The 25,969-nt window shown below is 39.7% G+C and overlaps 1 protein-coding gene across 2 annotated transcripts in view; it reads left to right on the plus strand.

Annotated features, from left to right (window-relative positions):
* HDAC7 (histone deacetylase 7) overlaps positions 1-25,969 on the plus strand; it is a 424,630-nt gene that overhangs the window by 163,764 nt on the left and 234,897 nt on the right. For both annotated transcript variants that reach the window (XM_089691382.1, XM_089691381.1), the window contains exon 2: positions 2,477-2,544. Coding sequence is in view for 1 of the 2 variants with exons in the window: in XM_089691381.1 (XP_089547507.1) it covers position 2,544 (1 nt within the window). In the remaining variant the exon portion in view is untranslated. The remainder of the gene's footprint in view (positions 1-2,476; positions 2,545-25,969) is intronic.

Below are 25,969 nucleotides of genomic sequence, written 5' to 3' on the forward strand. Positions count from 1 at the left end.
TCTGGAAAAATTACCCTCTTGGATCAAGAGCACTTTGCTCTTCCTTCCTTTACACATATCCTTCTTATGTCTAATTTAACTATAGAGATTTTACCACCAGAAATATAGATGTTGCCCTTATTTATACTCAAAAACCTGTTCTATATATATGATTGCCTATGCTGCTTAACTACTACTGTAAAAAGAAAATGAGTGATATTGCTCAAACCATGTGGTTAGGTATTTGTATTTTCGTATATCATAGTAATGTTTTATGTTCACTAATGTAACTAATCCAGGCTAGTTTTTTTTCTTATGATTAGACATGTGCATTTCGTTTTGTTATGATTAATTTTTTGGCTGAAAATTTCACTTTTGGAGATCCAGATGTATATGAATCTCCAAATGGACATGTCAATAAATCCAAAAAAGTTAGAATGCAATAATGAATACAATCATTTCATTCATAATGTAATAGTAGTTTGGACCCATAGGGCGGACTGACAACTCATGGGTTCCCCGGGCAATAGGGGATCATGGGGCCCCTGTGTCCTTGCCCAAACTCAAAAAAGCCTATGAAAAAGGTACCAGGGGCATCTCATGGGGCCCCCTACTGACCCCGGGCCCTCGGGAAGTGTCCGAGTTTCCAAATGGTCAGTCCGCCCCTGGTCAGAACACATCCATCAGTGGTTGCAGCCATTGGCCACGAGTGCTGATTGAATGCCGAGTGCTGATTGGATGCTGATCGGCAGATGTTTTTTCTAGCACTGTCATTCGACATTCGGCCAGCTTCTGTCAGACAGGCTGCTGTATACACAGGCTGAATGTCGACCTGTTTCTGTTGAATCGGCCGATATCTGGTCTGTGTGTACCAGGCTTTACGTGAATGTAGTTCAGGCTGCACATGATACTGATAAGAAACTAATAAAATATACAAACTATTTTGTAACTTTTTGCTAGTAAAATACTTCTACATGTCTTTCTACTGCCATTGGTATCATTATAACGGACATGTTGTAGTCATGATTTCTCAGAATCCTTATTCCCCCACACCTTCATCTGTCTCACTTCCTGTCTCATAGAACTATGTACAGTTACAGGCTGACTAAGGCTACTTTCACACTGATCCGCCGCAAAAACATAGCAAAAACATAGCAAAAACTCATAGGCTTCCCTATGTATGTGAATGTATATCTATGTATGTTTTCACACTCAGGTGTTGGGCTTGCAGTGTGGTGTACAAACTTCTGCTTGCAGCATCTTTGGTGAGTTAAAAAAAGCCGCAAAAACGCCTCTTCCCATTGAAATCAATGAAAATGCCTGAAAAACGCCTAAAAAAAACACCTCAAAAACGCATCCGAGTAGCGTTTTTGGTGCAGTTTTTAAGTCACGTGTCCTTTAAAAAATGCTCAGAAAGCGTGGCAAAAACGCGGTAACAATGCTTATGTGTTTTTGCATCAGATCAGTGTGAAAGTAGCCTTAGGTTTAGGAATAAGGTATAACCTTTAGATGTGAGTTAGGACCCAGGGCAGTAACCATTTAGAAACTAAACTGATTGGCCTAGAGCAATAAAATGTGACTTTCTTCCTATAGAAGTGTATGTACACCTTAACAATGAACTTCTCTTATGCTAACTTTGGACCTGTTGAATATATCTATGACATTTTTTTTTGTCTATTTGATAAACGGAAAAAAATACCAGTTGATCTTGTCATATATCTAGCGAGCTGATAACTTTCTGTGCACTCTTATCAGCTAACAGTGTTATCAGTTCTCTGAGCTACAAAATACCTTCCACCATGTCATGGAAATGGAGAGAGAAGGAGGTGTTCTGTAGTCCTAACACTATTCTTACACTAGAGTGACAATGCTACTCCTCCACAGATTTATCACCATGAGGGAGTACTAACACAGGAAATGTGATAGGTCTACAAACAACCGAGCAAGAGATATAATGCAGAACATCCTACATGGAACTTATTCTGGAACAGTAAAACAACTACACTGCTGTGGTTTGCACACACACACACACACACACACACACACACACACACACACACACATATATATATATATATATATATATATATATATAATATACATACAGTTACTTAGGGGGAATTTTTCTTTTAACAAAGGTGGAGTTTCACATTATAAAATGCCTTTATGTATCACATATATGTTATGTCATGTTATGTGGCTATTTTAGGAATGCAGTTTTCCCAGTAATTAAGTAAAAAGTTATTGTGCTTCTCTGATCTGTAAAGGGTGATAATTGTGTAGATAATGTTTAGATACAATGTGGTTGATCTACTAAATAAACAATTGTTAACTTTTGTTTTTGCAGGCAAATTGCATAATTGTCAAAATTGTCATTTACAGCATGTATATAATTGCACTCATACTTTTACCACTAGACAAATACATTGTATAACAGCCCCTGTGTGTATGCTACTTATTATATTATGTATAACATCGACAACCATTTTTTTTTCAGGTGTACATACGTCAAGAACAGCCTGTAAACTGAAAAGTGAGGTTAATGGATTAGAGCACTATCTTTTAGTAAGTACCAATCTTTTATTGATTATCTGCAGGCACAATAAAGTTGAGACAATACAGCACATATTAAGTATCATTGACATATGGAAAATTGAGAGGAATAGTGCAATGAGCAAATGATGTGAATTAACCTCAAGGAACCATTATAACTAAAGGCAAAACTTTTTTTTTAGTTTTGGATAGAGTGGAGATGGATTTTATTGCTCTCTATGCCCCCATTAAAGCGGAATCTCATTCTCTCTTTCAACATGGACTATTTCTAAACCTTATGCTGCAAGCATTAGTAAATAGATAGGAAAATATATCATATTTACTTGTTTTAACCTTTTTTTTTGTATTCCTTCATTTACTTCCTGGTTTCCATGCCTAGGCAAATGATGTCATACATCCCAGGAGTCTACAGGAGGGGAGGGAGGGTTCTCAGCTTGGCTAATGCCAAGAGCATGGAGACATGGATGGATTTGTTTTAACCCCTTTACGCCTAAGGGCAAAACAAATCTAAATGCCTAAGCACAATTCTGCAATGTTGACATGTGTTAGTAAAATCATACATATCATCACAACTACTTTGTACATCCAAGTGGATTATACCTTGATTTTTTCAGGAGAAATTGGGCTTTCATTTGGTAGTAAATTGTAATGGATATCTCCTGACTTTTTTTTATTATCAAAGGAAAACTGGCCCAAAATAGTAAAAAAATTATTTTGTTTTATTTAGCTGTATGTTTCTTGTAACTACCATAACCTACCACCAAAGAACAACCCAAAATAAATTCTCCAGCTCTTGACGATCGCAGCGATACCATAAATGTGTATGTTATTTGTTGTTTGTACCCGCAGTACAACCCAGAAACAATAGTGCGCATTTTGTTTGTCTTTTTTTTTTTTTTTACCTAAAACACACTGACACTGACATTGACACTAACTGACACTGATACCATTTTTGTAAGTCCTGACCTTTGACCCTGACTTTTGACCTTTGACCCTGTCCTTGACCCAAACACTAACCCTGGCACTGAACTAGATCAAACCTTGATCTAGGTATTTTTCTTTATGTTTTCTTTTATTTTTTTATATTTATTTATTTATTTATCTTCTTTTTTTTTTACAAACATTTTTTTTTCTCTCTCTTCTCCATTCATAGAGAGATAAAAAAGCAAGGGGGCCGGGTTGTACAGTGACTGATCACTGTGATAGCCAATCAGAGGCTATCACAGCAATCATTTGACCCGGCGCTCTCCCAGCACAAAGACAAGTATGCAAATATGCGGCCCCACAGAAAAAGCCCAGTTCCATGAGGCCGCATATTTGTGTGACATCGGCGTCAAGGGGTTACATATTAACCAATTCAATACCGGGCAATTTTACACCTTCCTGCCCAGGCCAGTTTTCAGGTTTCAGCGCTCTCACACTTTGAATGACAATTGCGCAGTCATACAACATTGTACCCAAACTAAAATTTTATCATTTTCTTCACACAACTAGAGCTTTCTTTTGGAGGTATTTAATCACCGCCGGTGTTTTTATTTTTTGCTAAATTAACAAAAATGCCCGAAAATTTTGAAAAAAAAAAACGTTTTTCTTTGTTTCTGTTATAAAAGTTTGCAAATAAATAATTGTTCTTCATAAATTTAGGCTGAGATGTATTCTACATGTCTTTGGTGAAAATAACCCAAATTAGGATGTATTTTTTAGTTTGTAGGAAAGTTATAGAGTTCACAAACTATGGTATAGATCTGAATATTGATCAGTCCTGAAGTACTGACAGCCAATCTAATTTTTTGAGGTCCAAAACAGTACAGATATCCCCCAAATGACCACTTTTTGCAAAGTAGACAGTCCGACGTACTTCATAAGAGGAATGGCGAGTTTTTTGAAGTTTTTTGAAGTTGTATTTTTTTTGTCATAATTTTTCAGAAAATGAAAAAATAAAAAAAATTATTTTCACTATTTTTTTTTTTACATACTGTCACCAGTGCAGTACAGCGTCATCATATAACTGGCATGGCGGTGATCAGGGACACTGACTGATTACAGTGTGAAAAAAAAAAATATACATATATATATATTTTTTTATTTTTTTTAATTTTTTTTTTTATTTTAAATTTTTTATTACATTTTGTTTCTTTTTTTAAGATTTCTTTTTCATATTTCACTATGTCCAAAATAGTACAATGTTACCATAGTAACATTGTACCACTTTGGGGAAGTGATCAGTATTTTTTTTTTTTTTTTTACACAATTTGCTTATAGCAAAGAATTACTTTTCTATAAGCAAGCATTTACCTGAATGACATCGATTCATTCAGGGTTTTTTTTTGTGCTTAGCTGTGATTTGGCCACAGCTAATCACATGACTTGTGCATGTGACTAGCTGTGACCATTCACAGCTAGACACTAGTATACAATGGATGGCATGAATGAAGCCATCCATTGTATACAACTGTCATGTGACCTGCTGTGATTGGTCACAGCAGGTCACATGGTACCGGCAACGGGGGATGGTACTCAGATCTGTCATCGGCCCTGTCCGAGGTACACGGACGGTGACAGATCGCGCCGCTGCGCGGCTCTGCAAGCGCGCGAACTACGCATGTAGCCGCCATATTGCGTCCTCCCGGAAAGGTAATACATTTTTGCGGACGCCATTTGGCCATAGGCTGGCGTCAAATGGTTAAAAATAAATTATATAGCATTTTTGGTTTGCGATACTCTTTCAAGAGATTCACCCTCTCTATTTGTCCTGTTTACCATTTCTTTTTTATGTAGCCATGCTCCCAGAGCTACATCTGTGAATGTATTGAATAGATGTACTAATTATGTTTTCTTTTTAACATTTGCCCTAACTTTGAAGGAAACCTATATGGAAATCCAATGGATATATCACTAGAGTTGATTTAATAAATGAGTAATGGATTTTCACTTATCAAACTGAATGTTTATTTTGCAAATTTACTGCTAGTAATGTAAAACTGGATGGATTGTTGATAGCACATGATGATTAAAGATTTTCTTTGGTTTGACTAATGAGAACTTACACCCCCCCCCCTTTCCTTTTCCCAATGCAGTGATTAATGTCAGTACATTGTTCATTTTGGTACCAATCATGCCATCAATATGCTCACACCCATCCAGAAGCTTAGGAAGGGGTGCCTGAACATAGGAGTGATCATGCACAGAATGTCCTTGTTTCTTCCCAGTCTTCTCATAAACAACACCAGCACATATCTAGCAATGCTGAATCTGTTTTCTAAATACATTTAGGTGGCCTACACATATGAACAAGGGCCAATGTCTTGCCAAGAAGCCCATTACATGCTTGCTACAATCTCCATTCATTCTAATGGAAAGATCATCCCAGTATGGAATTTTTATTGTAATGAATGGTGATCATAGTGTACATGTGTGAAGATCTGGGCCGGACAGTGAAGGGGTTGTTAAGCAATGAGCAAGCTGGGCAGCAAATATCTCACCAGAGTAGAGATGGGTAAATGTGTGATTTTTAAGGACTGTTAGGGATAGGAATTGAGATTTCTGCTCTTATTCCTGAATCTGCTGTGGTCATTTGTAGAGTTCCCTCTCTTCCAGTTGGGTTTTAAATGTATGTAATAATAATAATAATAATAATATAAACATTATTTTATATAGTGCCCTTAAAGGTAGCTTCTCAAACCACTTTACAAAGAAATACACAAGATAAAATAAAGGAAAAAAGGGACAATTACAAGAAAGTTTGTCTAAAGAAAAAAGTTTTTAGGTTTGATTTGGACGAGTTTAGAGAAGATGACTCTCTGATGTTCTTTGGAATTGAATTACAGAGTTTTGGGGTTTAGCAAGAGAAGGCTTTGTCTCCATCAAGTGTAGGTGAGGAGGGGGGAAACACAGAGGATTAGAATTTGTGGAGCAGAGGTAAGTTGATAAAAGTTGATAAAAGTTCAGAGAGATACAGGGGTGCTAAGCCATGAAGAGCCTTAAAGGTGAGCAAGAGCATCTTAAAGTCTATGCAAAACCTGACGGGTAGGCAGTGCTAGGATTCCAGGATAGGGGTAATATGGTCATTTGTACCATACCTGGTCAGAATTCTAGTTGCAGAATTTTGTACATATTGAAGTCGATTAATTATGGATATGCGTACACCAGTAAGTAGAGAAATTCAGTAGTCAAGTTGGGAGAACACAAATGTATGGATCAGCTTTTCAGCTACAGTATAGGATACAGCCGAGCAATGTTTCTAAAGTGGAAAAAAGAAAGAGAAAACATTTTGTACATGTGGATCAAAGGGTAACCTAGCATCAAATATCACCCCTAGATATTTCAATGTAGACTGGACCTCAAGTACAGTGCCATCATTAGATAGGCTACCAGGACTGACCTTACATAATGATTGGGGGGGGGGGTATCAATAAGCATGATTTCAGTCTTTCCACAGTTTAATTGAAGGAAAATGTCTGCCATGCAAGTTTAAATGTCTAAAATAAAGTTAGATAGGAGAGTAGCAGCCAAAGTAGAATCAGGTTTAGTGTGAATGTATATCTGAGTGCCATCAGCATATAAGTGATAATTGAGACCATGTGATCTAAGTAGTTGGCCAAGTGGACACATGTTAATGCTCAAAAGTAACCCAAGATTGAGGCCTGAGGAACACCATACTTGAGTGGACCAACATCAGACTGAAATCCGCCAAGAGAAACAAAAAAGAGAGCGATCAGTGACTTAATTCATTTCAGAGACAATTATGAGACTCCAAATATAGTTTCAAGGTGAGAAAGTAAAAGATTGTGGTCTACAGTATTAAAGGCAGAACTAAGATCCCATAGAATAAGAATAGTTAGAGAGCCGGAATCAGAAGCTAACAGACGGTTGTTAGTGACTTTGTCCAAGGCGGTTTCTGGGCAGTGCAGTTGCTGAAAACCAGATTGGAGGGGTTCAAACAGGTGATTATGCAACTGAGATATAGCAGCCTGCTCAAAGATCTTGGCAAGGAAGGGTTAGAAATTGAGTGAAAGTTGTTTAAGTTTTCTAGAGCCATACTGGTTATTTAGGTAGCGGGATGATGGAAGCAGTTTTGACGTTTGTTGATACAAAACCAGTGCTAAGGGTGTCATTTATGATATTGAGAATAATGGGGCATTGAGAACTAAAACAGGAATTAAATAAATGGGTGGGAATAGGATCAAGTATGCAGGTGGAAGATTTCATATTAGAGACCAACTTAATCAAAGATGCAAGAGAGAGTCAAGCAGAGCAAAATGGGAGAGAGGAGAACCAGTAAAACTGGATGGGTTAGGAAGTGATGTGGAAGAAAGATATAGTGTAGTAAGAATCTGATGCCTTATTTCGTAAATTTTTGAGGAGAAAAAATCTAAGAATGCGCTATAGAGATGTGCTGAAGCTGGTAATGTGGAGGGACAGTGAGGATTTAATAATCTGTCAATGGTGCTGTCTAGGGTTGCTAAGATTTTTTCCAATGGCATGGGAGAAATAGTTTAATCTAGCAGTATCAATTTGTACCTTATTGACACACAAATGTTCCTTCCAAATCTGATAATGAACAGAAAGGCCAGAACAGCGCTACCTGAGCTCTAGTCTTTGCAAGACAGCCTTCATTAAACATAGGTGAGAACTATATCACGGAGCCAGACAGGTGAATGAGATGGTTATATTACTTTTTATTATGGAGAATGCAAGAGAACATGCTGAAACACACAAAGGTGGGCACAACACCCAAAGTCCCTGGAATTATGGTAGGAAGATCTCACTGCTTAACTATCCAATACCTACAAGAATCTAGTGACTGATTCAGCCCACCAGGCACCAACTATTTCTAAAATATATATAGTTTCGGGTGGACTGTCTCTTTAACTAAGAACCGTGTTTGCTGAGAAAAAAAAAACCACAAGTGTAGTTATCCCAAAAAATATGCCAGCCATCTGTTTTCCTAAATCCAAGTAACAATAAACTGTTAAAAGCTGATTGGTGTTTTTTTGTTTGGGGGTACAGTACAACACTTCTCTCTGTATTGTGCTAACAAATCACCCTGAAAGACTTACATAATGGTATACAGGAAGATGTTGCAATATCATTAAATGATTTCATCTCTCGAAAAAGATTATACTTTGGTAGTCTCTGTAATGTAATGGAGATAGACACGGGGTCAAGTAGAAGGTAATTTCGAAACTTACCATGGAAATAATACTGAGAAAGAAAACTCAACGATCACTTACTATGAGAAAGAAAAAAAAGGTACATTCAGGTTAAAACTGTGTCTGTCAGACCACAAACTGCTTAAGAAAATATACAGACACAAAGCAGAAAGACATAGGTTGGTTTGAACCAGCTCCCAGATAGACATACAGTAACAAGCTCACATATAGGTGAGGATTGTGGGTAGCAGTCGTGTGGCTGACAGATGAACAGACCCAACAAAGGTAAATGAGACTTCAAAATACTCAACTTCATTTTCTCTTTATCTTTATCTCGGCTTTAATTTTGACTGCTCTCTCCTTAATGATCTAACTCATGGTTATGTAGCACATATGGAGATGAATAAGAAAAGCTATATATATTGAAAAATTTTCAACTGAAGGGTAAAAATGTAATATGTTGAACTCTCAGAAATGATAAAGAAATTGCAGACATAAGGTTATATCTGTTGTGTTCTTTTTTTTTTTATTGCCTTTGCTATAGTTTCCCAGACAGATCACAGGTTAATGAATAGCTCCCCTCTAGGGGCTTTTTCCACAATGGAACAGGCCTCTTGTTGTGCATAGACATAAAACACACATAAACCTAGTAAAGTGCTTAGAGATGACAACAAATTGCTAACGTCTCATGTACTGTATGTCGGTATGCTATGGGAATTTTTTTCCTGTTTGCAATTAATGAGGAATTTGGTATAGCAATTTAGGAGCATATATGTTTACCAATAAAGAGAGGTCCACTAATACTCTTTACATTCTTAAAGCAAATCTCATTTACTATGGGAGATCGACGGAGTTCAGTATGTGTTTCAATAAGTAAACAGAGAGTAATCATCAGTTTAAAAAAAGCTGTAATAAAGTTACATGGTTAGGATGCAAAAAGACACAGGTTAATTTAATTCAATCAACAGAAAAAAAAAATAAAAAATAGAAAACATATACAGAATCCTATACTCACAGTTGATCAAGAAGAAGGCACAAAAACACAATACAGCATAGATCAATTTGGTCCAGCATGGTACAAATTTCAGCAGGAAACAAATTCCCTCCTGAAGACAATCGGATATTCTTAGGATCAACTAACCCTGGTTTAGTTACCTAAAAATGTTAATATCCAAATATAATTTGTGCATTTAGGATTATACCCAGCTCTTTTTTAACGTCTTGCTGCTCAAGCCAATTCTGATACTTCTCACATACAAGTAAAAATCAGCCTTTTTCCCTCTAGATAATTAGTTAAAACCCCACCTTAAAACAGGGTAGAGGCCCTGGAGAAAAAATGTTGGTTGTTGCAATTTTTTATGTCACACAATACTTGCGCAGCATATTTTCAAATACAAATTTGTTGGAAAAAATACACTTGAATTAATTTTAGTGCAATTTTAGTTTTTGATCAACTTTATTGCAATCAGAAGGGATGAACAACATCCCTTGTGATAGCATGGACAGTGACAGCTACTCTTTACTAAGAGATCTGGGGTCTATAGACCCCAGATCACACATCTGCCCTCAAAAGCATCTGATCAAACTGAGACTTGTCGCTTACGGTTTCATAGACCATAAAGATGATTGGGGAATGGAAGTTTCTTCTTCATCTCTGTGATGTGCTGCCCTGACTGTCAGTTTAAGTCTTGGGTTCCCCAGTGGATCGAGAGCGCCAGGAAAGATGGCGGAAGGTGGTGGAGGGACCACTTTCCTCCACATGTAAAAATGATCCGGCAGCTGTAAAGCCATTCGGACTACTTTTACATTATCCAGCATTGTGAGCTCTGAAAAAATATATCAGGGTCATGACTGCAGTTGCTGTCATGGCCCTGGTCATACCATTGAACCCTGAGGACATATGGGTACGTCCATTTGCGGGAAGTGGTTAAAGCAATTTACTGAGCTGGCCAGAAATAATTCTTGAAGGAATCTATTCCCCATTTTCACAGCTCTTTGTATCTTTAGTGCAGATTTCTGGAAAAATCAGTGAGCCAATCACACAAGCAGGAAATTACATTTCTGGGGAAGTTCTGTATACCAACTGTATACAGAAGGCCTCCAGGTTGCCATATTGCATTGTATTTTACAGAAAATTTCAAGTAATATTAAAGACAAGCTTTTTAAAAAAATAAAATAACAAACATGTTATACTTACTGTTTTGTGCAGCTGTTTTGCACAGAGCAGCCGAGATCCTCCTCTTCTCAGGTCCCCCGCTGGCTCTCCTGGCCCTTCCCTCTTGCCAAGTGCCCCAGAGCAAGCAGCTTCAATGGGGACACCCAAACAGGCTCGCTCCTGAGCTGCTGCTCTGCGTATCCATTCACACACAGAGTTATGGCTTGGTCCCGCCCCTTCTCTCTCCTCATTGGCTTACTGGCTGTGATTGTCTCAGCCAATGAGGAAGGAGAGTCCCCAGAGAGCCAAGGCTCTCATGCACATCACTGGATCGCGATGGGGACTCAGGTAAATATTAGGGGGGCTGGGGAGCTACACATAGAAAGTTTTTTACCTTCATACATAGAATGCATGAGGGCAAAAAACTGGACCTTTTACAACCATTTTCAGCTCTGCAGATTGAAAAGGAAAGGTTATTTTTGCTAACAGTAAATTACAATACGGCTTGTGTAGCAATTATATATTCTATTTTATTTTTTTTAATTTGCTGCATTTTTTTCACAAACATTACCTTTTAAGTTTTGACTAATTAGCAAATACACTATTCTTTCTGAAAATTTGGAAAACATATACTGTCACCTTTGAGAAATAATGTTGTATGTAAATTATACACAGATCCAAGGCCTACTCTTGCAGTATATTGTTTGGAAGTCCTGTTCATGGAGCATTTCCAGAATATATGAACTGTGCGCCAAACTGTAAGGCCTCTTATATGGTTTACTGAATGTCACTTTTATGGTACACCAAGATAACAATTTAAAAAGACAGATTGGTAATGTGATGTTAAAGTGGAACTAAGCTCTCTCAATCAACATTAACTATTTTTAATCTCTATGATGCTAGCCTTGGTGAATTAATAGGAAGGTATATTATATTTTCTTGTTTTAAACTTTTTTTTTTACATTTCTTCAGTGGTCTCTAGGTTTCTGGCCTAGGGCAAAATGATGGCATACATCCCAGGAGTCTTCATGGACATTTTTTTTTCTTTCATCTGGAGCACACCCTCCTGCCTGCATGCCTAAGCTAAGGGGATATGGATTCCAGGGAGTAAATGCTACGTGAATCCTCTGCCCATACTCAAGATAGCAGTGGCTAGAAATGCTAGGAGGATGTTTTTCAAACTGGTTTACCAACAAAATAAAGCATGGATCCATCAGCGGATCCATTTGCTCAGCGGGGGATCTCTCTGCTGATCCCTGCTAAGCAAGCAGATGACAGGTCTGTGTTCACTCCACTGATCCAGAGCAGACACAGTCCACTGTTTTCTATGGGGCGATCAGATGGAAACGGACCGCCTGTTCGTTGCCACCCAACTGTCATTCAATCTGCCGGACAGATGGGGAACAGATCCCCATCCATCTGTTTTTAGCGTACAGGATCGGAATGGATGCCATTGACACCCGCTGCTCCATAGAGAGCTATGGATGGTCCGATGTTTTTTCAGGCGGATCTGACTGGACCATCAGTGTGAAAGAGGCCTAAGAGTTATTTATACTCTAATTCACATCTGTCTATTAGTAGTATGCTAGCGGAGTCACTAATTAAGTGTGTCCCAAGCCATTTCCTCATTATTGATAACATCTACTCTATATATAAATGCCTCACACAGTAAACCACATTATGAGAAAAAATTCTAGCCAATAAACACTTGCTATGTCTGCTATCCCGTACAGTTATATTACGCTATTCACATAACTATGAATCACTGACTTACAAAGCAATGCAACTTTGACATTAGACCCATCATCCTATATACTCATGAATGGGTTAAAGGCAATTTAAAAAAATACACCTAATCTGATTGGCAGTTTTAAGAGATTTACATTCAAGGTAAAATCATTCATACATTTATGTAATATCAGCTTATGTGCAACTGGAGAGTGTTTTGAGCTGCAGCAGTTCCTGAGCAGAAGATAGCTTGCAGCTGGCTGCTTGCTCCTTATTACAGCACTTTGCTGATGGAGAGGTTTTATGGTGAATGAAACTGTATGTTGTGTAATGGAGCTATGGGGTTATATCAGCGGCAAGGTTTAGTGACTACCACAGGCTACAGATTTTATAGTTGCCAATGGATTCAAATGATAAACAGCAAAGCAAAGGTAACTTCACTTAGTATACATTTTTACTACTCTTTGATCCGGTCTATAATTCCTCTTTACAATAGATATAGCTTTGTAGAATGGCCATAAGATTTTTAGTAAATACCTCTTAATGTTACTTGCCGCAGTTCAGCTTTCAGTTATTTGAATGCACATATAGGTACAGTCTTGGACAAAAATATTGGCACCCCTGCATTTCCGTCAGATGATGTAAATGTACAATATATATGTAACGTGCTTCGTAAATTGACTGCGCTATATAAGTACCTGTTATAAATAAATAATAAATAATGCACCACTTCACCCATAAAATTGTTGCAATTGCAAATGTTTAGGCATTCTCTTGTTTATTTCTTTTGTTTGTGTTGGTATGACACAAAAAAGTGAAGTAACAAAAGTCAAATCTGACACATTCCAAGCAAAACTCCAAAAATGGACTGGAAAGTATTCACACATTCTCAAAATTGTAAGAAATACTTGCATTCCAAGTGCGTGATGCTCCTGTAGTTTGTAATAAAACTCACCTGTATCAATTAACAAGTGCTGACAATATAGAAATCACACTGGCACCCAGTTAAAATGGTGAAAGATTGACTCAACCTTTCTGTTGTGGGTCTCTGTGTGCTACATGAAGCATGTAGAAGAGAAAGAACAGCAAAGAATTGTCTGCGGATTTGAGAACAAAATTGTGGAAAAGCATGGACAATCTCAAGGTTACAAGTCCATCTCCAGAGATCTTAATATTCATGTGTCCACTATGCGTAACATTGCCAAGAAGTTTACAGCCCATGGCACTGTAGCTAATCTCCCTGGGTGCGAATGAAAGAGAAAAATTGATCAAAGATTGCAACAAAAGGATTGTTTGAATGATGGCTAAAGAACCTCAATCAACTTCCAGACAAATTCAAGCTGACCTTCAGACACAGTATACAACTGTGCCAGCTCGCACTATATATCATCATCTGAATGAAAAGAGACACTATGGTAGGAGACCCAGGAGAACCCCACTGCTGACACAGAAACATGAAAAATCCAGATTGGAGTTTGCCAAAACTTACCTGAGGAAGCCAAAATCCTTTAGGGAGAATGTGCTTTGGACCAAACAAAAGCCCATCATTCTACTGTTGTCAGAAAAAGAAATGAGGCCTTTAAAGAAAAGAATACAATCCCCACAGTCAAACATGGCAGAGTTTCACTGATGTTTCGGGGTTGCTTTGCTGCTTCAGGCACTAGATGTCTTGACTTTGTGAATGGCATTATGAAATCTGAAGACTACCAAAGAATTCTGTGGTGCATTGTAGGGACCAGTGTCAGAAAGTTGGGTCTCCATCAGAGGTCATGGGTCTTACAGCAGGACAATCATGCAAAAGACACTTTAAAAAGCACCCAGAAGTGGTTTCACATAAAGTTCTGGAGAATACTGAACTGGCCAGCAATGAGTCCAGATCTCAATCCCATAGAGCACCTATGGAGAAATGTCAAAACAGCAGTTGGGAAAAGGAACCCTTCCAACCTGACAGACCTGGAGCAGTTGGCAAAAGAAGAGTGGTCCAAAATTCCAGTAGAGAGGTGTAAGAAACTCATTGATGGCTACAGGAAGAGATTGATTTTAGTTATTTTTTCCGAGGGCTGTGCTACCAAATATTAAATTGAGGGTGCCAATAATTTTATCCAGTCCATTTTTTTGGAGTTTTGCAAGGAATGTGTCAGATTTGGCTTTTTGTTTCTCCACTTATTGTGCCATACCAATACAAACAAAAGAAATAAACATGAGAATGCCTAAATATTTGTAATTCCAACAATTTTCTGGGCGAAGAGGTGCATTATCTGACAGAAATGCAGGGGTGCCAATATTTTTGTCCACGACTGTATGTGGGTATTAATAACCATAAGCCATCCTTTGATGACGAGCCTGTAGTCTGTCTGCAGTGCCGGATTTCTTAATATCATTTTATGGGTTCTCTTGGCCTGTTTTTTGTAAATGGCACACTACTATGGCTTCAGCATCTCTTCTATTAATGTAAATATGAGCTCTTTTATATTTATGTTTAACTTGCAAAACACGGTCCAATAATGGATCAAATATATCCATATGTGTAATAACAAGTGGCCTGCAGCAAGATTACAAGCCCCTGCTCAGTGTTCAGCAGCAATAAACTTCTATTAATGGAGTTTCGAAGTAGAAGATTTATTTTTTTTCCCTTTAAGCCAACAAAACCCAGTAGTAGCGATGTTTTATTTTGTTTCATTTGTTTTATTTTCATTCATTTAACTAGAATTGAAATGTCTCCAGCATTTTTTCCATAATTCATAGAGAATATTAGACCATTCACATCAGTTCCTCCCCTAAGGGAGTTTACAATGTAATCTCTCCTTGCCAGTAATACACAGACACAGTAAAGCTAGTTTTGGGTAGAAGCTAATTTCCCTACCACTATATTTTTAGATTAAGAAAGAAGAGTCACACAAACACAGGGGGAACATTCTAGCTCAAGAAGGTTAAACCCAGTACACAAGTACTGAAAGTTGGCCGGTTCATCAGGAACTGGTCGGCTTTCATGACATATGTACCACTGTCTGTTCAACAGAAGCCAGTCTAATTATGAAAAAATTCAAAGAAACAGGGTGGAAAGTTTTTCTCAAATGTATTTTAATGCATGTGTTTTTCGTTCTGGAAAGTCCATTCATTCCGAAATGGAACGTTAAAAGCAATCAAAATTTTAAAGTACTTTCATATTACATTTGTCAAGTCATTGTCAATGTACTGAGAATTTCCATACAAACATTAATTCAAAAATCTTTTAGTGTATGGCCAACAGACAGTTTTCAAACCACACTGTAAATGTTCACTTTTTTGTATAGCTGTCAGGGATGTTATTATCACAATGGAACTCTTTGGCCAGTGCGAAAGGCGTCAGAGTTAAAATTTAAACACTACGGTAAATATTTTCCTGATTTTATTCCTTTTCCTGTCCACTTATGGACATTTGTGTCTAAGGCAAACCATAGATGATTCGCTTTTGATTCCTCCATCAACACAGTCAGTGATGATAGGGGAATATCCCCCGCAGAAATACCCTCCCTTCCAGCAGAAAACAATGGGATTGATTAACTAAAGGTAAATAGACTGTGCACTTTGCAAAGAGCAGTTGTTCCAGAGTTTAGTAAATGGGCAAGCTCTGCTGACTTCCATCATCCAATCAAGTGCAAGCAAAAATGCTGTTTTTTTTGTTTTTTTTTCTCACACGATTGGATATTCTTTACAAAGTGCAGCTTTACCTCATTTACTAAACTCTAGAGTAGCTGCACTTGCAGTGTAGTTGCCTTTAGTAAATCAACCCCAATGATTACTACTAGAGGCTGTAGTGCGATTTCAAAGCTGCATTCAGTGTGAACCAGGGCTTAAAGTAAAGGAAACATGAAACTTTGGGGCTGATTTACTAAAGGCACATAGACTGTGCCCTTTGCTAGTGCAGTTGCACTCCTCAAAGTGCAGTTCCGCCAGAGCTTAGTAAATTAGGTGAAGCTTCACTTTGCAAAAAAATACCCAATCACATGCAAGAAAAATGTAAAAAACAGCATTTTTGCTTGCACATGATTGGATTATGGAAGTCAGCAGAGCTCCCCCTCATTTACTAAGTTCTGGAGCAACTGCACTTGAAACATGCACCGTCTATTTGCCTTTAGTAAATCCACCCCATCTGCCCATTCTCTAGCTTAGGGGTCTGCACAGTTGATAAATAGCTTTACATATATAAAGTAGACCAGTGGTGTCCCGAGGCAAGTGCGGGGGGTGCGGTCCGCACTGGGTGACACCGATCACATGGGGTGACACCGGATCCGCTCCACAAAAAGGTAGGTTGTAAAGCAAGCTGACGATCCCTGCAGGATGGATCTGATCCATCCTGCGGGGATTGTCGGCTTTCTTTACAACTTACCTTTTCTTGGAGCGGGTCCGGTGTCACCCCGTATAGGTTGCATGTGGACGATCCTGCGGGGTGACACCAGTGTATCAGCAAGCTGTGTCTCCCGCGTAGATATGTCCCCCTGAAGCAACTGCGCATGTCCCGGTTTCAGGCACAATCAATCGATGATGGAACTACTGCTATCATCAATTGATCGTGCCTGAAACCGGGACATGCACAGTTGTTCCGGACCCGCTCCAAGAAAAGGTAAGTTGTAAAGAAAGCCGACGATCCCTGCAGGATGTATCGAATCTGCGGATTGACATAATGGATTGGAGTCCGATCCAATATGCTCAATCTGCAGATCTGCTCCATTCTGGGGGGATCGTCAGAGGGGGTGTCACCAAGTGTTACCGCACCGGGTGACACCAACCATAGGGACACCTCTGAAGTAGACAATTATTGTAGATCACATTAGGGAATATGACATGCCAGTTTTACGGTTTGTAAATTCTCTTACTGGTAATAATCCAACTAACCAATAAAAAGACTACAATATAAAGCAGACTGTTGGGTTTTGCTAATAGTTACATGATAAAAAGGCAGAGACTGTACAATGGGAAAAAAAATATTCAAAATTGAACCATGACTGCCATGGCGAAGCTGTAGATGCATAGTGCACAAACTGTGCCTCTTGATATCTCTTTCAAACAGAACATAGGACCATATGTATCACAGGTAAATAGCGAAGTGGAACTAACTGGGATTGTCGAGAGATAGCTGAGCAAAAACTAGAGCAACCAAAAACAAATGCTGCTAAAAAATAACTATACTTTAAATTAAAGCCATTTTTGCTGCCTATGTACTGATTTCTATTCATTTCCTAACAATTTAATTTCATTTACTGTCCCACAAACACAACAGAAACCTCTACATAGTGTGGAAAATTCCCCTTTAAGGGCCTGTGCACACTATATGTGGACACTGGCAATTTTCTGCATCTGGTCATCGCCAGTCACTACAAGGGCACATTGAAAACAACTGTGCCCCATTCACACCTCAATGCTAGTGATGTCTGGTGCATTGTGGAAAAATACTGATATGCTGCATTGGACAGCATCGTAGGTCACTGAGCTGCAGCACAATGCACAGCAGTGCGGAGACTTGACTGATATGTTATTTTGTACACTTTCAATAAAGTTAAAAACAAAAAAAATGTTAATAGCATGATGCCATGAAATGCACCACCCTCTTACCACTCAGTAAAATGGGCACCACTCAGCACATGAAGTGTTTTGGCATATGGCTTGTTCCTTAAACAGTTGTCAACAGAACATTGGAAGATTTCCCCCCTGGTTTTTCCTGTTCCAATGTCAAATCCTTTGGGTTTTCCCAGTGGCTACTAGGACAAATAAAGGGGGTAATTTTCCCAGTGGGGACAGACAATAATAAAAACCTAACAGAGGTTCTACCACATTAATTCTCTAGCATTTGGGTTTGTGTATGCTTTAAAAAAAACCCTGCATTAGACAGCCTATATACCAACAATGTTTAAAAGAGAAGTATGTCCAAAGTTATTTTGGCCATACTTCTCTCCTCGGTTACAGGAGTGCACTTATTATTGCACTCTTGACCCAGATTCATCCGACAGTGAGCTAAGCCCACTGTCTGCTGACATCACAAAACCGGTCCAGGCTCTAGAAGGATCCTGACTTAATGGTTGGGATCACCCCAGATGCCTGACCAGCAACTGGCTCAGTCTTTCAGCATGCCGCTGAGACCCAGAGCCAGCCACTCCTGCACACTGCTTGGCCCGGCATTCCACTGAGGTTTGCCAGTGATTCCCTTCCTTTGTAAAAAGCTGATGCCTGGTAAATATAATGGTTTCACTGAGTGCTAGCTGTTGGTCAGGCATCCACCCAGATGTCTGACGGGCAGCTGGCTCGGCCTCTCAGCATGCCGCTGAAACCCTGAGCCATCAGTTTCACACACTCCCTAGCCCGGCATTCCAGTGAGCAGTGGAGGGGCAAAGCAGAGAGCAGTGATTTACAGGTTGGGATCCACCCAGATGTCTGAACGGCAGATGGTTTGGCCTCTCAGTGTGCCACTGAACCCTGATTTACAGTCACTGCTCTCTGCTCAGTGAAGACTGAGAACTATGTGATCAGTGGACATGTGATAGCTTAGTTCTCAGTCTTAGAGCTGGTGGGAGTCAGCTGCAGCATCAGATCAATGCTGCAGCTACAGCATATAGGTGAGTATGTCTGTTTGTTATTTTGATTTCCTACACTTCTCCTTCAGGTATGAGTGCCTACCAGTAATTGTTCATTCAGGGCCCAGTGCAACTGTTATATTTACCAGGCCTCAACGTTTTCCAAAGGAAGGGCATGAGCTTCAGGAAAAAGACAGTTGTATCTGTGTCAGGGTGGCCATTTTCACCACAAATAAGCCAGATGATCCCCACCGCACTTTCCTCACTTATCCTCTCATTTTAATTTGTGCAGGAACCGCTAAAGCTGGCTATACACTAATAGATTTCTGAATTAACATTTTTTAATGATGTTCAAAAACGCTCCAAAGTTTCATTTGCTTTCGAGATTCAATTTTAAAATCAATGTATTTTCCCAAACGTAAACCACATTCACGATAAAAAATGTTCCACTCCTGAACACTGCACTCTGTACATAGGGCACTACTGGACTCTGCATTCTGTACATCATACACTTCTGAACTCTGCATTCTGTACACAGCACTCACCTGAACTCTGCACTCTGTACATAGCACACTTCAGAACTCTGCACTCTGTAGATAGTGTACTGCTTAACTCTGCAATCTGTACACTCCTGCACCCTGCACTCTGTACATCATACACTTCTGAACTCTGCATTCTGTACACAGCACTCACCTGAATCTGCACTCTGTACATAGCACACTCCTGAACTCTGCATTCTGTAGATAGCGTACTGCTTAACTCTGCAATCTGCACAATCCTGCACCCTGCACTCTGTCCGCAGCACACTCTTGAACCCTGCACTCTGTATATAGCGCACTCCCGAACTCTGTGCTTTGTAAGTAGTACAATCATAAACCCTGAATTCTGTAAGTAGTGCTCTCATTATACCTGACCCTAATTTGTAGCATACTCCTGAATCCTGCGCTCTGTACATAGCACACTCATGAGCCCTGCACTCTGTACATAGCACATTCCTGCAATCTGTACATAGCGCACGCTTGAACTCTGCCCTCTGCATGAAGCACACTCCTTGTATGTAATGCTCCTTTTAGACCATCTTCATGTACTTTGGCCACACCCACCATTTGCTTCTGCTCATTCTCTGCTCCTCCTCTTCCCGCCCATAGAGGCAAGGAGTGATTGAGCTCCTGCACCTATTCTCTGAGAAAAAAAGACATATACCTTAGATTGCACACTCCTTGAGGGTTAGGGACTGATGTGAATGGACAATATATTTATGCACAGCGCTGCGTAAAATTGACGGCACTATATAAGTACCTGTAATAAATAAATTATATATATATATATATATATATATATAAAAATATATATATTCACAGTATATACATATACAGCATATACTGTATATAAATATTTTTTCTCTTAACTTTTGCTTTTTATGTCCACCTTCCCCCTCTTCTCTAACACTTTTGGACTTTTTTTCTTGTGGGGGGGGGGGGGGGGTGATGAGCGGGTACCTAGTTTTTCTAGGTACCTACACCAACTTCAGTTGGATTGTCTAGGCAATTTCACCGGAAGTTGCCCCCCACCCGCAATCACTTGGGACACGTCACAGGTCCCATGAGGTGTGGGACCACTCACACTGCAGCACAGCTCATGCATGCGCAGTGGGAAGCTGGCTATGAAGCCAAAAGGAGTCACTGCTGGCTTCCCACACTAAACATGCCGGCGCCAGGGAATCAAAGACTGGTGAAGAACTGGCCCGGGTGAGGATGGTGCTTTATTCTTGGACAGGAAAGTGTCCTTTTATTAAAAGTCAGCAGCTTCAGTAAGATCCTGAAGATCCTCTTTAAAAACCAACTTTTACATGTCAATAAATGAATCATTGCCTTTTTTGTATATTCATATATGCATGACACATAACAAAAATAATTTGTGCTTTTACAAATACATTAAGACTAGAGTCACTTGTGCTTTGCAGCGCAGATGGTAGTATATCAGCATAGGTGTGAATAGGCTCATATGCTCTCCCTTTCCCTCTAAACTGCAGTACATTGGTGTAAAGCAGCCTCATAGGAAAGAATTAGATTTTTACTTGAATGCATTTTAATGCCGGTAAATGCTAGAATTTTGCTGCATGGAAAGGGACACAAAAGGGAATCTACACTAAAAGGCTGCACAGTGGCTAAATGGTTAGCACTTCTGCCTGGCAGTGCTAGGGTTGTTGGTTCAAATCCCAGCTACAGCACCACCTGCCTGGAGTTTGCATGTTCTCCCTGTGCCTGTGTGGGTTTCCTCTGGGTACTCTGGTTTCCTCCCACACTCCAAAGCCATGCTGGTAGGTTAATTGGATCCTGTCTAAATTGTATGTGTATGAATGTAAGTTAGGGTCTTTAGATTGTACACCCCTTGAGGGTTAGGGACTGATGTGAATGTACAATATATATGTGAAGCACTGCATAAATTGACAATGCTATATAAGTACCTATAATAAATAAATAAAAGGCTGCCTATAGAAGTAAAAACCTGCAAATGGTGTTAGTTCTTTTCCATTCTCCTATTGCAATGCTTTTATTAGAAAGATTTTCCATTATTTTCTGCCCCTGTGGCACCCTGTCACCAAGACAGGAAGTTCTGTGGGGACACAGACAGCAATACAGGTTCTAACCCTTGACATTCTATATAAAACAAAGGAAAAAACATGGGAAAAGACTTTATAGGCATCAGTTCTTTACACATGCATGTTCCCTTTAAAACATACCTACCCATATACTTAGCTTCCTTTCACTTCCATGATGTCTCATTCAGATACCGGAGTGAAATTACGGTCCTGTCTAGGTACATAGGGTTATGGACCCCGCCATGACGGCACTGATTGTCCCAGCACTGTCATACGGAGAGTCACTTGTTCTTCATATATCGGGTAGTTACTTCAGCTCTCAGTGCTGAATGTAGTGGGAATAGTGGGAATAAAGGAAAGGGGTGAAATATACTGAATGGACAAAGCACAAGTTTACTTTAACCACTTGCCCTCCAGAGGATTTACCCCCCTTCCTGGCCAGGCCATTTTTTGTGATACGGCCCTGCGTTACTTTAACTGACAAATAAAAAGCACTGACACTGTACTAATGGCACTGGGCAGGAAGGGGTTAACATCTGGGACGATCAAAGGGTTAACTGCGTGCTGTGTGAGTGCTATTGAGGAAAATATATATATATTTTTTTTAGTTCAACCTTAACCGCTTCTGCACCGCCCTATAGCAGAAATACTGCTACAGGGCGGTACGTTGTTTTGTATGGCTCTGCAGAGCCATACAAAGCAGTGTGCAGGAGCTGACAGGAGAGAGATATGTGTTGTTTATACACAGGTCTCTCCCTGTCGTAGATACTCAGCGATCACTGGGTGCCGGTGAGAAATCACCGGCCAGGACCCAGTGATTGACAGCTGAAGCCGCAAATGGTGGAACTGCAAAATCACATGTATATATACATGATTTTGCATACCCGTGCCGCCCTGTAGCAGTATTTCTGCTATAGGGCAGCACGGAAGCGATTAAAGTTGAACTCCAACTCCCAAAAAAATAATATAAATATATTCCTCAATAGCCAAAAAGGATATAATTCCACTTTGTGTGCACCAAATGCCGTTGCAAACCCAGTTATTACCATGTAGAAGTAGGGTTGACATTACTACTATGCTGTACATAGCTTGTGCAGAGAGCAGAGTTGTAGGAGGGGTTCAGCAGCCACACCGACTACACGCTGCCTGCAGATAACTACAGGAGGGGACAAAGACACGACCAATCATTGTGTTCCTGTACAAAGGCAAAGTTGCATGCTTGATTACTGCACAAATCTGGAAGAAATACACAGAAGAACCCCAAGATTAAATTAAGAATACACATTTAGAGGATATTTGCTTATCCAGAAATTCAGATTTTAATTAAAGGAGATGTATGGCCAAAGCTTTTTTGTCCATTCTTCTCCTGGGGATCACAGGAGTGCACTAAGGCCAGCCATAGATAGTTCAACCCATGTATGAGCAAAATGAATGTACCCAAGTTGATCGGTCAATCAACTTGGGTACAACCAGCCTGCCAGATTTTGCATGCAATAATCACTAGCGGCTGTTATAGCTGCTAGCAATAATCACTGTGTTCTCCCGGCAGGGGTGGCTAGCCCTGCAGCCCCGAACCCCTCCCCATCAGGAGAACACAATGGCTCAGCGGGAGGGATTCCGCTGTCAACACTGTCTGCGGATGCAGGAAAGAAATTTGATTCTGTGGCCGGCCTTAATTCTGCACTCTTGTGTCCCAGATTCAGCCAACAGCAGCCCAAAGCCCGCTATCAGCTGAAGTCACAGAACCCATACAGGCCCTGCTGGGATCCCGACAATAATGTCCAGGTCTGCCCAGATGCCTGAACAGCAGCAATATTCTAGCATTTCTCTTCTTGCTCAGTTTCTGTCTCTGCTAACGTGACCTCAGTGCTGACAGAGATGGGCAGACAAGGATTCTGTAAAGGTTCCTGATGTCCTCATTGTTAGGATGCCAGTGGCCGACCCGCACTTTGTTCAAGGTTGCAATGCTGGATAATAAAAACCTGTGACTTTGGGGTTGATTTACTAAAGGAAAATAGACTCTGCACTTTGCAAAGTGCAATTGTACTCTGCAAGTGCAGTTGCTGCAGAGCTTAGTAAATGAGGCAAATCTTTACTGTGCAAAGAGTACCCAATCAGATGCAAGCAAAATTTTAAAAAAATCTGCATTTTTGCTTGCACATGATTGGATGATAGAAGTCAGCAGAGCTTCTGCTCATTTACTAAGCTCTGGAGCAACTGTTCTTGTAGAGTGCAACTGCACTTTGCAAAGTGCACAGTCTATTTGCCTTTAGTAAATCAACCACTTTGTGTAACAAAAGGCAGGAATGATCCAATCATTGACTTGTTGACACTTTTTGGGAAATTTCATGCAATGTTTACACATTTTGTCAAGACACCCCTGAGGAATCCAGAAGGCGCCCTAGAGTGCCACGGCACCATGGTTGGAAAAGGTTGTGCTAAACCAATATAGCAAAGCTGTGAAATACACACATTTACTGCACTATTTTAGTGCAGGTCACAGAATGGAAACTGGAGCTTTATTGATGGCTATGGGGACACATTTTACCCACAACACCAACAATTGAGTACTGTCCGTGATACTTTTTTTATTTGCACTAACATACAATTTTGAGGACAAGCTTTTGGGGAATGTCCCCTTCTTCAGGTCTAAGAAGTACTACTCGCAAAGTTTTAGTAGAATGTTTTTTTTTTTTTTTTTTCATCCCCCACATCTCTTCTAACATTCTGCTAAAACTTTGTGAGTAGTACTGCTTAGACCTTGAAGAAGGGGACATTCCCCAAAAGCTTGTCCTCAAAATTGTATGTTAGTGCAAATAAAAAAAGTATCACGGACAGTACTCAATTGTTCCTGCCGCAAATGCACTAATACAGCTACAATCACCACCCACGACACCAGAATTCTTTATGCAATATCATTTATGTGGTATTAAAAAAAAAATCTGGATTTTGGTTGTATATTTTGTTTGCAGTAAAAATGAATGAAACAATTTTTAGAGAAAATCTGAAATGTCCCCTGTAGAGGGCATTATGCCATTCAGATTGTAGTGTAATATTGAGGGCACGGTGTCTGAATAGTGTGATATGAACATACATCCTGTGCTGCAGACTGCAGGTAGCTTTGTTTTACTGAATCTTCACTTAGTTCATTCTGAAATCGTGACCTATTTCCCACTGTTCTCACAGGTTAGGTCTGCTACTTGAAGTCGTGTCATTTCTCATGCACTTCTCGGTCAGTGAAACTAAAGGCTGTTATCTCTTATGAAGTACACCACTTAAAGCGTATCTAAACTCAAGAATAAATATGTCATATATTACAACGTATCACTCTCTAGATATGGTGGCTGCAATCCGGGTTTTTTTTTTCCTTTTTTATTTCACCTGCCGAACTTGCCAGTAACATACTTCCTTACCTAGGGTGACAACACTCGCTCACTGTACTGTATCTATGGAGGAGCCATGTTGTCACCTTAGGTGACAAAGATTAGAGGAACTGAATTTATTCTCTCTTGAGAAGAGGAGATTAAGGGGGGATATGATCAACATGTATAAATACATCAGTGGTTCATATAGTGAACTTGGTGTAGTTATTCACCCTGAGGTCATCACAGAGGACAAGGGGGCACTCTTTACGTCTGGAGGAAAATAAATTTAATCTCCAAACATGGAAAGGTTTCTTCACAGTGAGAGCTGTGAAAATGTGGAATAGACTTCTCAAGAGTTGGATCTGGTCATCTCAGTGGATTGCTTTAAAAAAAAGCCTGGATTCTTTCTTAGATACACAGAATATAACTGGATACTAACATTTATAGGTAAAGTTGATCCAGGGAATATCTGATTGCCTCTCTGGGGATCAGGAAGGAATGTTTTTCCCCTGCAGGAGCAAATTAGATCATGCTTTGCTGGGGGTTTTTTTGCCTTCCTCTGGATCAACTGTGGGTATAGGATTATAACTTTGTTTTTTTCTATGGTTGCACTGGATGGACTTTTGTCTTTTTTCAGCCAGGCTAATTATGTAACTATGTAAAGGACTACAGAACACATCCCCCTCTTCTCTTCCCAATAACTTAGTGGGAGTGTTTTGTAGTCCACAAAGATTGCTAGGAACAGTGATAATTGAGTGCAACACAGGCAAAAAGCACAGGAAGTTACCATTTGACAAGACTTCTGTCAGGATCAATAAGTATTCTTTGCACTTACGAGCAGATATAACGAAATGGTATATCTAACAGACCAAAAGGGAGCAAAAAAG

The sequence above is a fragment of the Staurois parvus genome, unplaced genomic scaffold (assembly GCF_062004578.1).
Source record: "Staurois parvus isolate SC_StPar_1 unplaced genomic scaffold, SC_StPar_1.0 ptg000562l, whole genome shotgun sequence".
In the NCBI taxonomy this organism is placed as follows: domain Eukaryota; kingdom Metazoa; phylum Chordata; class Amphibia; order Anura; family Ranidae; genus Staurois; species Staurois parvus.